The 13300-nt window shown below is 50.7% G+C and overlaps 1 protein-coding gene across 1 annotated transcript in view; it reads right to left on the reverse strand.

Annotated features, from left to right (window-relative positions):
• Positions 1 to 6023: 6023 nt before the first annotated feature.
• The window catches only part of CUNH8orf74 (chromosome unknown C8orf74 homolog), a 33175-nt gene continuing 25898 nt past the window's right edge, over positions 6024 to 13300 (reverse strand). Inside the window, exons 3-4 of the mRNA XM_032159161.2 lie at positions 8602 to 9008; positions 6024 to 6387 (exon numbers count right to left, since the gene is read on the reverse strand). Coding sequence (XP_032015052.1) covers positions 6151 to 6387; positions 8602 to 9008 — 644 coding nt within the window. The 3' untranslated portion in view covers positions 6024 to 6150. The remainder of the gene's footprint in view (positions 6388 to 8601; positions 9009 to 13300) is intronic.

Raw genomic sequence — 13300 nt, forward strand, 5'->3', positions numbered from 1 at the left:
TACAGTGATAGAAGCAACAGGAATGGCTTAGGAGAGAGCCGAGGGTGAGATGTTAATTCCTAATACAATCAACTCTCGATGATCCCTGGAAAAGTTTAATTCTTCACTGGATCCCTGTCACTTCCTGGGCTGTGTCCGTACCCCACCCTTTCCATCAGTCAGGAATGCTATTTGTAACACTGTCCTCACCAAAGTGTGTGATTAGGAAGAAAATATGTGACACATATGGACACACACACACTTCACAAAATCTGGCTCTCCTGTTGACCCCATTGGGACAGATCCTGGCGGGGCTGACACTGATGATTCATGTTAGGATTTATCTCAGTAAGGAGGAGGCTACTCACTCTATGGTAATAAGGGTGCTGAGTTCTCTTTGGAAGTAAAGTGGCCCTTCTGTCAGTTGTTCTTCCAAGCCCAATTACAAACCTTTTATTGTTAAGCATGTTGTGTAAGTACACGTAGGAGACTTGGAAGTACAGAGACACAACGAAGAGAAAGCTTGCAGCGGGAGATTCCCCCATCGTCTCACCGTGCAAAGGCATCTTTTGTTAGTATCTTGTTGTACTGCTTCTAGACTTTTTTTTTCCAGATGTGTGTGTTCATGTAAATATCTTAACTTTCTTTTAGAATGTTGGGTTTGCATTGTTTTGGAAACTTAATTGCTTTTTTTTTTTTTTGAGGTGAGAGGATATGATGGTTAATACTAAATGTCAACTTGATTGGATTGAAGGGTACAAAGTTTTGTTCCTGGGTGTGTCTGTGAGGGTGTTTGCCAAAGGAGATGAACATTTGAGTCAGTGGGCTGGGGAAGGCAGATCCATCCTTAATCTGCTGGGCACAGTCTAATCATCTGCCAGCAAATATAAAGCAGGCAGAGAAACGTGAAAAGGAGAGATGGGCCTAGCCTCCCAGCCTACATCTTTCTCCCACGCTGGATGCTTCCTGCCCTCAAACATCAGACTCCAAGTTATTCAGTTTTGGGACTCGGACTGGCTCTCCTTACTCCTCAGCCTGCAGACAGCCTGTTGGGGACCTTGTGATTGTGTGAGTTAATACTTAATAAACTCATATATATAAATATATATATATACACATATATTTATATATATAGAGAGAGAGACAGAGAGAGGAGAGAGAGAGAGAGAGAGAACCCTGACTAATACAGAGGGTCTCACTCTGTCACCCAGGCTGGAGTGCTGTGGCACCATCTCGGCTTACTGCAGCTTCGACCTCCCAGGCTCAAGCCATCCTCCTACCTCAGCCTCTTGAGTAGCTGGGACTACAGGTGTGTGCCACCATGCCTGGCTAATTTTTTAATTTTTTGTAGAGACGGAGTCTTGCTATGTTGCTCAGGCCCAGGCTGGTCTTGAACTCCTGGGCTCAAGCAGCCTCCCAAAGTACTAGAATTACAGGCCTGAGCCACTATGTTCTCACTTTGTAAATGTTAAGTTCTGTTATTCCATTGAATATCTGTTTCCAAAGAACATGTTTCCTACTCTGCTCACAATCATCCGATCCCCTCCCCACCCAGCCAGTTAGCCCTGGTTGGAAAGGCCTCTCTGGCAGCCTGGGACATAGGGATGCCCACTTTCAATTCCATGCTGGGTACCTAGGAGGGAAGTGACTTGTCTGAGGGTTACAGAGTGAGTCAGCAGCTTGGCCCCAGCTACCCCGAGTGCTGGGAACTGGCCCCAGGTTGGCCTCAGCCTCTGACGTGTGCCGTCTTGCTCAGGGCGGAAACCTCTCTTCCTGGGGAGGAGGGGCAAAGGCCCCGGGGTGCCCCTGGCCTGGAGATGCCTCCCTGTGCTAGAAACTGCACAGGAGGCTTGTGGTGGGCATTTTCCTAAGTGTGTCTCTCCTGTCCAGCTGGATCGTGGCCCTGCAGGATGTGGTCTTCCTGGTTCCTGTGCCCCAAGGTGGAGCCCCATCCAGCTCACTGCTGAAGGGAAGGGAAGCGACCCCTCAAAGGGGAGCGACCTAGGCCCAGTGTGCAGCTCCTCCACCCGCTAGCTGAGACCCGCATGTGTCATTGCACTCCCCTGAGCCCCGGCTTCCTCATTTGGAGGAATTGGGATCCTGAGACCCCTTCACCCAGTGGGGAGGTGCAATGACTTTCACACTGTGGCCAAATGACTCAAAGAAAGTGCTTGCTCCATAAATGGGCACTTTTCCTCCTGCTTTGTCCTGTCATTGCCCATCTTGGAATCTCAGAGACTTCCTATCAACAGGACCAGAGCTCGGAGTCTCAGCCTCACATTCAGGGTCCCTGGCCATATTCCCCCACTAATGATTGTTGGCACCAAGACAGGCTTGGTCAAGGGCATGTGGCACCTTGATAAGCACGTGGTGAAAAGACAGTAGGGCGCACTGTGCAAAGGCAGCTTTGAGACAGGGCTCCGAGTTCTGATTTTGAAGTTGGTGCACAGGAGCTCCCCAGTTGCCCCCTTACACAGAAATTTTGGAACCCATGGCTCCGTCTGGCTCCCCCAGGCAACCTGTCTCTGACCACTGCCTTTAACTACCTTCCAGTCTCCTTCCGCAGTCAGCCTCTGCTTAGTTCAGGGTTGTTCCCACCCAGCCTCCCTCCCAGGCCTCCTGTGCCCAAGTCCTGACTCTTCTGTGATGGGGTTCTGCCTCTGTGTTGGGGGGGATGATCTCCTTAGGGATTGAGTGTGGGATATTTTGTCCTCTGGACTTGATCAAACTCCTAGAAGAGTAGAACGTTGATCAGTGTGCAGGGTGATTTAGGGAAAGGAGTGGACGGTTAGGTCTGCTGGGCCTGGGGTAAACTCCAGCCAGTTACTTAGCTAGGGAACAACAGAAATTACCCAGTTCTTATCCATAAAATGAGGATAATGAAGTGAAATGCCTGACCCTTGGTAGATACTCAGTATCAAGAGAGAGACTACTTTCATTATATTATTTTTGTATCCTCCTCTGTGCCCCACGCGTTCCAGGGCTTCCACAAATGCTCATGAAATGTGGAAGCTGCCCACTATCAATGTGGCAGCTAATGTGACCAACTGGGTCACTGTGAATGGCTGGAGCATTGAAAATGACTGGATCAGTGTGAATGACCAGGTCAGTGTGATCGACTAGATCAGTGTGATCAGCCGGGTCAGTGTGATCTAATGGAACTGCGTGATTGACCAGGTTTGCATGATCGACTGGATTAGCGTGAACAACAAAGTCTGTGTGATCGACTGCATCAGTGTGATTGCCTGGGTCTGATCAGTGGGATCGACTGGAAGAGCAGGATCAACTGGATCTGTGTGATCAACTGGATCTGTGTGATCGACCAGGTCTGTGTGATCGACTGGATCAGCGTGAATGATGGGGCCAGTGTGATCAACTGGGTCAGTGTAATCGACTAGATCAGTGTGATTGGGTCAGTGTGACTGACTAGATCAATGTGATTGGATCAGTGTGAATGACTGGATCAGTGCAATTGACCAGATCAGTGTGATCAACTGCATCAGTATGATCGACTGGGTCAATGTGTTTGACTGTTAGTTTGATTGACTGGGTCAGTGTGAATAACTGGATCAGTGTGATTGACTGGGTCAGTGTGATCGACTGGATCAGTGTGTTTGACTGGGTCAGTGTGTTTGACTGAATGAGTGTGATTGACTGGGTCAGTGTGATCACCTGGATCAATACAGTTGACCAGGTCAGTGTGATTTACTAGATCAGTGTGATCGACTAGATCAGTGTGATCGACTAGATTAGTGTGATCGACCAGGTCAGTGTGATTGAGTGGGTCAGTGTGATTGACTGGATCAGTGTGATTGACTGGATCAGTGTGATTGACCGGCTCAGTGTGGTCAACTGGCCCATGACTGGCACCAAAGCCTTTGGTCTGCGTGAAGTGGACAGTGCTACCCAGAGGCATTTTTGGACCCAAGTCTGAACTCCTTTTCTACGTTGACAGCCTCAACCTGTTTATAGGGTCCCTCCTGTGCCCAGTTTCTGAAAAGTTTTCAAAAACTGCTTACAACAGTTTGGAGTGTGGCATTTTGGGGGATGAAGATTCACAAAAAACCCAAGAGGTGGAGTTTCCTATGGGAAACGCCGCAGTCTTCACATCCCTTAAGCTTGCACTGAGGTGTGACATGGGGGAACTGGGTGGGAATCCAGGCCCTGTGTTGCAACCTGCACTGCCAATAACCAAGACAGTGACTTTGGACAAATCCCCTTCTTCCCGTTTTCCTTTTCCTCAGCCAGAGGTGGCTGAGGTGGGTTACCCCTAGGATTCCAAAGCTCTAATATTTTAGGACCCCGAGGTCACAAAACCTTCTAGTCTCAAATAAGTTATCAAATTAATATTTTATTCTAAAATTTCAGGAAGAGTAGTAGTGACTATGTGGGTTGAGGGAAGGCTGCCGTTGAGTAATGGCTGGTTGCATTAATTAATTGATTTCTCTACTTAGTTGTTTATTCAAGTCTTCATTAATGTAGTGTTCTGTGCCAGTGTGGCAGGATAAGAATGGCTGAAAATGGCTTGTCACTCCCTGAGCTAAGAGGTATGTCTTATTTTCCTACCCTCTTTCCTCTGGGCCAGGCCTTAGACTGCTTTGAAGTGATGCTCTGCCTGTTCTGACCCTTTTCAGAGAACTGTCAGCTTCTGTTTCCTCCTTCTTACAACCCAACTGCCATGTTGTGAGGAAGCCCCAAGCAGCCACATGGAGAAGCCCATGTGGAAGGGAGTCAAGGCTCCCCGTCAACAGTCTCTGTCAACAACCAGCATCAACTTGCCACCACAGAGGCCACCTATCTTGGAAGTGGATCTTTCAGCCCCCTTTGGGCTGCCCTAGCTGATGGCATGTAGAGCAGAAATGAGCTGTTCACATGAACCCTGCCCAAACTGCAAAACTGTGATTGTTGTTTTATTTATTATTATTATTTTTTGAGATGGAGTTTCACTCTTGTTGTCCAGGCTGGAGTGCAGTAGCACCATCTTGCTCACTGCAACCTCTGCCTCCTGGGTTCAAGTGATTCTCCTGCCTCAGGCTCCTGAGTAGCTGGGATTACAGGCACACACCGCCACGCCCAGCAAATTTTTATATTTTTAGTAGAGACAGGGTTTCATCATGTTGACCAGGCGGGTCTCGAACTCCTGACCTCTGGTGGTCCACCTGCCTTGGTCTCCCAAAGGGCTGGGATTGCAGGAATGAGCCACCACACCTGGCTGTGATTGCTGTTTTAAACCACGGAGTTCTAGGATAGTTTGGTATGCAGCAATAAGTAACTAACACAGACAGAGCTCTTGCTCTTGTGCTTTATCCTCTCTCTCCCCACTATTGTGGGTGCCTCCATGGCAAGAACCTGCTAGATGGGCCAGACTTCCCAAACCCAAATTCTCTTTTTATTACCATTATTTTATTGAATTAATTAATTTTTTTAATACCACCAGGTATTCCAGGGTGGTCTCCCATCCAAGTACTAACCATGTCCGCCTCTTAGTGAGAGAGGGACTGGAGACACCATCCCACAGCACCTCTACTCGACAGGAGAGAGAGCTGGGGCCCAGAGATGAAAGGGACACAGGCAGCATCACACAGCCGATCCACGGCAAAGCGGGCTCCATGCCAGGTCTCCGACCCCTGGGACAGCACCTGCCCCCTGCCTGAGTCCAGACAGTGCAGATGCTCCCGGGAGGAAGAGTTTTCTAGAGGGCACATGGCTCTGGATCCGCTTGTGGGAGACCTGCGGGCTGGACTGCATGCAATGAAGCCTGTGGTGGAAATGTCAGGAGGAAGAATCCTAGGATAGATTCTCCTTACTTGGCACGGGATTCCCTGGAGGGCTTCACTGGTGTGTGGGGCACCCTCACTCTTACCGGCTTGCACCCATGGGTGGCTCCATCTTCAGCAGAGCTCAGGCTTGTTAGCCTGTGACAAGTACCCCCAGAGCAAAGCTCTGTGCTTAGCAGAGGTGCACAGCCATCTCTTGTCACTCAGAGGAAATCATTTGGATTGGATTTTAGGTGGTAGCAGGTGGTTTCCAAGACAGAGACCAGATGATGGCAAGGGTTTGTTTCTTTTAATTACGAGAAGTCTCTCTGTGGGTGCTGAGCTCACCGTGCTGCAAGGCTCATGGCTATGGGTGGCTGGTCCCCAGTCAGTCTCGTGTGGCAGTCGGGGCCTCCTACTTCCTTGCCTTCGCTTTCTTTCCTTTGCTCTCTCTTTGGGGCTTCAGGGCTTCCTCCTGGCCTGCGTGGCTGGTAATGGGGGGCGGGATAGGGGTGGGGGCGTTGAGGTTCAGAGTCTTCTTCTGAAGCTTCAGGTCCAAGATGGCGAATGTGTTCTGGATCTGGCGCTGCAGCAGCTGCTGCAGGATCTCCATCTGGGTGTGGACCGCCTCGCAGACAAGGCTCTCCAACTCCTGGAAGGAACGGGCAGGGCCGGTGAGTGGGGCTGGGGAGCCTCGCCGGATCTGGTTCTCAACTCAGCCCCTGTTGCGGGTACAAGAATATGTCCACTGTCCACCCGTCTCACCCTGCCCATGGGCCGTGGCTGCCTTGACCTCTGGCTTCTGGTTGGTTTCAGCCAACTAGGGGCGGGAGGTCTGAGGGTGGGGAGGTCCTCATCTTCTCCTGACTGGCTGTAGGCTGGCCAGGGCCACGGACCAGGGGTAGTCACACTCCCTGTGCCTCAGCCCTTGCCTATAACTAAAGCTCTTTTTGGATTCCAAGAGTCACTCCCTCCCTTTTCTTTTCTGGCCTAGAGTGACGGCCAGGCTGTTTGAGTGTGTCATTTGTTCTGGGCCCATCGGCCAGTGCCATAATTCCTATAGACCCTACTTCCTGGTCAGTGCAGGCTCTATCTGGATACCCTGCGTCCCCACCATCCTCATTCTCACCTCTCAAAGTTCTAGTGGCAGCTTCATGGGAGAGGACAGGGGAAATTGCTTCAGAGAGTGGGTGTGTCCTGCACCCAGCCAGCCATAGGAAGAATGGAAATACAGCCACCGTCCACCCCCCATGTTAAAGAGGAAACCCTGTTGGTCAACTCCATCAGAGTTACAGCCCACAGAGCCTGGACACATGGACCACGTAACTGTGTTTCTCCAGGTTCCCTGCCCGAACAACCACACAGCAGAGGAGCTATTGTCAGGGGACACACTGGAAGCAACTGCTTGGCTGTAGTGCATTTCTTTGAGATCTTGTATTCACTTAAATTTATGCAAAATTGTACATTTGCCCCAGAATATCCTCTCGGTTGTTTTTGTAGAAAAAATTATTGGGGAAGGTTGTGCTATAAGAGAAGGCGTGGTGTTTGTTCTATGCCCTTGAGTGCCCCATCTCAGGTGCATAGCTGGGGCACACAATGTAGGGGGCTCTGGCTCACCAGCTCTGCCAGGCAGAGGCCAGCAATGCCATGCTGGAGGCTTGGCGGGGAGCTGGGAGGAGCAGGCAGGAACAGCTGTGGGAAGTGCAGGACATTAGGGGGCCACTGTGGCCATGCCCCGCCCCACCCCGTGTGCTAGAGCAAGGTCCCTGAAGGGGGCCAGAGACATAGACTGTTGCGTGGGTTTTGTTGGGTCTTTACCGAATGTCTTCATGAGCTAAGATTACATGGCCATGGTCCCCTGATGTGCTATTTGTCTGGAGACTTATCCTTAGATGAGCACCATCCAGGCTGCTATGCTCATTGCTCTTTAGAGATTTTCCTGTGTGTGTGTGTGCGTGTGTGTGTGTGTGTTGTGTGTGTGTGTAACCCTAAAGGAATACTTCCCAGGGCCATTTGCTCTTCAGCTGATGATTCAGAAACCAAAATCCCTTGGAACTCACAGGCCCTGCAACTCCCCCACTCCAATGCCTGAAACACACGCACATACATACACACACACATGCACATACTTGTCTCTCAAAGTATGTTCAAAGATGATGCAACAATGATGACTTCAATGCCTGTGTATAGCTGAGAAACTAATGTAGGCTTGGCCAGGCCCTCAAGAAGTCAGCTACCCTGGGGCCCGGGTCGTCATGGTCATTGAAGAGCTGGTTGTGGGAAATGCTGGTAGCTAGTGCCCCAGTGGTCTGGCAGACCCTCCAAGAGGGCAGCCCAAAGTCTGAGATCCAGGCACCGGATCCTCCTAAGTCCTCCCTGGGCCCCAGCTCCAGCCTCTGTCTCCCTGGTCACATGACCCTCCCCCAGCTATCCCCATGTCCCTGCCTCCTCCATCTTCTCCCCCAGCCTAGGGGCATGCGGGCTGTGGAGAATCTGCAGCAGTTCCAAAGCTGGGGTCTTTTTCTTGCCTCTCTTGGTGGAATCTGTCACTGATCAATGACACAGAGGAACTTAGACTTCAGGGTCAGCCAGGCTTCAGTCCACATGTGAACTCGACCACATGCCGGCTTGGTGACCTTGGCCAGCTGAAAAGTTCTCTGAGCCTCAGTCGTCTCATCACTAAAATAGGGACATGAATTTCTACCTTTAGTCTACCACAAAGCCCGTGGTAAACTCTTGATTCCTCCCTGCATCTCCCCTCCTCCCCTGTGTGCCACTGAGGAGCTCCCAACTGCAGTGACTCCAGCCCTGGCTGGTGTCTCTGCAGGCCCAGGGGCCCACCCACAGCAGGTGGGCAGAGCCTCACCTGTCTCTCCAGGACCTGGCCGGGCTGCGCAGGCGCGGCGGCAGCGAACAGCTTCTGCAGCGAGCTCTCCTGCTCCAGGCGCAGCGCCTCTTTCAGGAGCAGCACGTCGGCGCGCTTCTGTGCTTCGGACTCCGTCAGCGTGGCCACCTGCTTCTCGTGGGTCCACAAGTCCCTGTCCATGCCCTCGGCCAGTGGGAGGGGCTGGGGTGGCATGCACACCTCCAGGTGGGCAACGGTCAGGTCGACCTGCTGGTCCCGGCCCAGGACATACTGGTAGAGTTTGTAGTGGCGGATGAAGGTGTCATGGAAGTAGTCACAGAGGGCCAGCAGCTGGGTGGTGTTGAAATGGCCCTGGTAATCTCTGAGCTTGTTCCCCAGGATCGTCACAGCCTCAGTAATGGAGCAGCCTGTGGGCACAGGGGCCAGGTACAGAGGGGGAGTGGGACAGAGCTGCCCTGCCAGGCAGTGGACGTGGGCTCTGCACCCAGACAGCCTGGTCACAGAGCCCATGTCTCCACTGCATTTTTAAAAAATATTTATTTCTATTTATTTTTTTGAGACGGGGTCTAACTCTCACCCAGGCTGAAGTGCAGTGGTGCAATCGTAGCTCGCTGCAGCCGCCAACTTCCAGGCTCAAGAAATCCCCCTGCGTCAGCATCCCGGGTAGCTGGGACTACACGTACATGCTACCAAACCTGACTAATTTTGCTTATGTTTTGTCGAGATGAGGTTATCACTATTTTGCCCAGGCTGAACTCCTGACCTCAAGCGATCCTTCTCCCTCGGCCTCCTGAAGTGTTGGAATTACAGGTGTGAGCCCCCATGCCGGCTCTAAGTGTGATTCTTACTACCACGCATTAGCTTTTGAAAGGTATGGAGTGTACCACGTTTCTTTTTTTACTTGCAGTAACTTACACTTATCCCATTTTTTTCTTACATGATTACCCCAGTATAAATATATAAATGTGATTATATGATCTCAGTATAATCACATTATCATTACCAGTATTTTGTCTTTTTTTTTTTTTTTTTTTCGAACTCCTGGGCATAAGCGATCCTCCCACCGTGGCCTCCCAAAGTGTTGGGATTACAGGAGTGAACCACCACACCTGGCCAGTATTGTGTCTTTGGATGCCTGTTTTAAAGACCTACTTTAAGTGCTTTATCTTGTTTCTGCTTCTAACTCTTTAGGAAGGAGATGAGAATGTAGAAAAGGAATTCCCGTAAGAGTGGAGTAGGAGGCAGCGGGGCGCAATGGCTCACACCTGTAATCCCACCACTTTGGGAGGCTGAGGCGGGTGTATCACTTGAGGTGAGGAGTTCGAGACTAGCTTGGCCAACATGGCAAAACCCCATCTCTACTAGAAATACAAATATTAGCTGGGTGTGGTGGCAGGTGCCTGTAATCCCAGCTACTTGGGAGACTGAGGCAGGAGAATTGCTTGAGCCCAGGAGGTGGAGGTTGCAGTGAGCTGAGATCGTGCCACTGCACTTCAGCCTGGGAAACAGAGCAAGACTCCATCTCAAAAAAAGAAAAAGAGTGGAGCAGGAGGTGATTGATTGATGCCCAGGCAACTGCTGTGCTGGTGGCTCATGTTGCAGAGTTGGGAAAATATTATTTACCCCATGCAAAGGATTGGCTCTGAGGGCAGCACCAAGGGCAGTGCTCCTTGGATCTCCCCACTTCTTCTCTCCTCCTCTCCCCTTCACTCCTCCTAATCACGCCTCTTTCAGGTGCTCAGCACAGTGGTCGGAGGCAGGGCTCTCCCATCATCTGCTTGGGTCTTGACAGAGGAGGTGGTTCATGAAGGGTCATGGCTGAATTACATGCCTACCCTGGTGAGCAGATGAGCAGACACCAGGCAAAGAGATAGGCAAGTCAAGGGCAGTGGAAGAGCACAGCCCTGGCGTGGAGACCTGGGTTCTCACAGACAGCGTCCCGGAAGTGCACTGTGGACTTGGCCTAGCCTCTCCTGCTCCCTGACTCAGTGTCCCCCTCTGAAGAATGAGGGCTTGGGCCAGGCGCCCACCAGATCATGTGCTTTGGAGAATTCCACAGTTCCCTCTGCCGACAATGAAAGTAACATGCTGTAGGAAAGGAGGCGGGCTTTTCCCCGAAGGAGGGGACCTGGCTTGTCCACAGACTCCTTCCTTTTCTCTTCCTTTGTGTGAGCCCTCCATGGGGCCCTATGCAATTTCCCCACCCCCAGCTAGAGTGCTCCATGCCCCTTCAGCAGGGACTGTCTCAGTCTTGCCCATGAGGTTGTTTTGAAGTCCCCCCACCCCCCATTCCCTTCATGTTCCCTCTTGGCTGGTCACTGAGGCTGTCTTGCTCTGTATGGAAATATTCACCTTGAATCTCCCCAAAATATCCAGACGGTGGAGACATCATGGTATTGGGAAAATATTAGCAAAAGGGGCACCACTCCACTTGGAGCCATGTTAGGATGAGCTGGGAGTGACGCCTGGATTCTGGCAATCTCAGCCTCCTGGGGGAGGGAAGGAGGGACTGCTCCATCATGCAGAATCACAGACTGGAGGCTGTACTTCTCCTTTCTGTCATGGCAAAGCAGCAGGCTTGGAGCCCAAGGGTTACACTCCTCTCGGGAGGGTACTGGGTTTGCAGGTCTGAGATACTGTGTCCCTCTTAGATATGACACTGGGCCTTTTTCTCTCAAATGTAAAATTCAGAATAGTCATACTGACTTCACAGGCTTGTTGGAAGGGTCAAATGGGGTAAGATGTCCAGCTTCGTGCAGAGCCTAATACAAGCCAGCAATCAATAAATGCTGTAGAAAGAATTTATTTCTACCTTTGCAAAAAAAGTTTCTCCCTTCCCCTTTCCCCTCCCCCATCCAGCCTTCCCTCTATTCCTTCCTTCCTTCATCTCTGTCCATCTTTCCATTCATTCATTCTTTCACCCACCCATCCATCCATTCATCCATCATCCTTCCGCTCATCCATCCATCCATCCATCTATCCTTCCATGCACCCATCCATCCATCCATCCATCCATCCATCCATTCTTCCATCCATTCATTCATCCATTCTTCCATCCATCGATCTATTTTTCCACCAATTTGTTTATCCATTCACCTATTCATCCATCCATTAATTCTTTGATCTATCCACCCATCCATTCACCCATCCTTCCATCTATTTGTGAAAGGAAGATAAAAACTTGGGAACCCAATTCACTATGCCAAAAGAAAAAAATTAAGCTGAAAGTTGAGTAACACGAGAAACTGCCTTTCCTTTGATTCCTAAGCAGGTAGCTCTAAATAAAAGGTTAAATATCTCCACAGGTAGCTACTCCATGTTTGCCTTATCTTTTATAAAGTGCCAATTTACTGAGCAAGGGAGGAACACAGAATTGATTATTCCCCACCTGCTCCTTTTCTCTTGCAATATGTGGATTACCACACCCTCCTTCTTTCCCCTCCAGCCCACTTTCCCCTTTAAATCCTGAAGCCTTCAAAATTATCTTTGGAGAAAGGAACAGACCTTTGTCCCAGGTACGTCATTAACCTTGGCAAAATATCCTTCTAAATTGATTGAGACCTAGCTCAGATACTTTTCGGTTTACACATTTATCCTTCCATTCACCCAAGATTAGTTTGTCAAAGGTGACTGAACCTATAAATTGTTACTTCCTATTAATTACTCGGCACTGTGCAAGATTCTGGCAATACTATGAAAACAAGTAAGTCATATCCCCTGCTCTCAGTTGCTTACAGGAGAGACACAAGCAGATAATGGCAGTGCATAGTAAAGAGGAACAAAGTTGGGTGAAGAAGAGCATGGGCTTCAGGACCGGGTCCTCCTAGAGAAGGTGATGTGTGAGCTGCATCCCAGAGTGAGGCTGAGCCAGGCCCAGAGGTGGGGCCACTTCACAGCCCAGCGGAGTGACAGCAGAGGAGCAGGCAGCTGCCTGGCCTGGGTGGGAGCAAGGTGAGGCTTGTTGTCGTTGGCACCTAAAGGTGGAGGCAGACGATGGCAAGAGCTGCATGGAGAGGTGGGTGGAAGACAGACCCGAGGGCCTTGGATGGATGCCACACTCAGAAGCCAGGGCTCTGTCTTCTGGGCAGTGCACAGAAGGAGCAGATCTCAGTGGCAGGACCTGGCCGTCCTCGGACATAGGGTGTGCAAGACAGAAACTGGCACAACCCCCAGGTTCTTACGGGGGATGTTTGAGGGACAGTGGGCCTACCAACAGAGAGAATACCATATGGTGACACGCTGACCTCTGATATGACCCCTGCCCTCAGACAGCTTCCAGTCTTGAAGAGGAGACAGTTGAACAAATGATGGCCACCTTTGTATTCTCAGCCCCCAGCACTGGGATTTGTGCACAGTGGAGGCCCAATCAAAGTCTAGAGAGTAAGTGAACCAGCTCTAATATGTCAAGCTGGAGGTGTTCATTCATTAGGTCAACAAATACTTATTGGGGGCTTTGCCTGTGCCAAGAATTCTTCCAGGTTCCAGGGAGGTGGTGGAGGGCTGGGGAGGAAACACACAGATATCTAGCTCTGCACAAGGCTGTGTGGAGTTGGCAGCACACATGACAGGAAGAAGGTCAGGAAGGGCTTCCCTGAGGAGGCAGTAAAGGAGCTGGGATGGTCTGGGTCAGAGGGGTTTACTGGGCAAAGAGAGGTGGTAAAGGGCGAGGCAAGAGGGGGAGCAGCCTGTGCAAAGGCCC

This window comes from Hylobates moloch, unplaced genomic scaffold (assembly GCF_009828535.3).
Source record: "Hylobates moloch isolate HMO894 unplaced genomic scaffold, HMol_V3 SCAFFOLD_8, whole genome shotgun sequence".
In the NCBI taxonomy this organism is placed as follows: Eukaryota; Metazoa; Chordata; class Mammalia; order Primates; family Hylobatidae; genus Hylobates; species Hylobates moloch.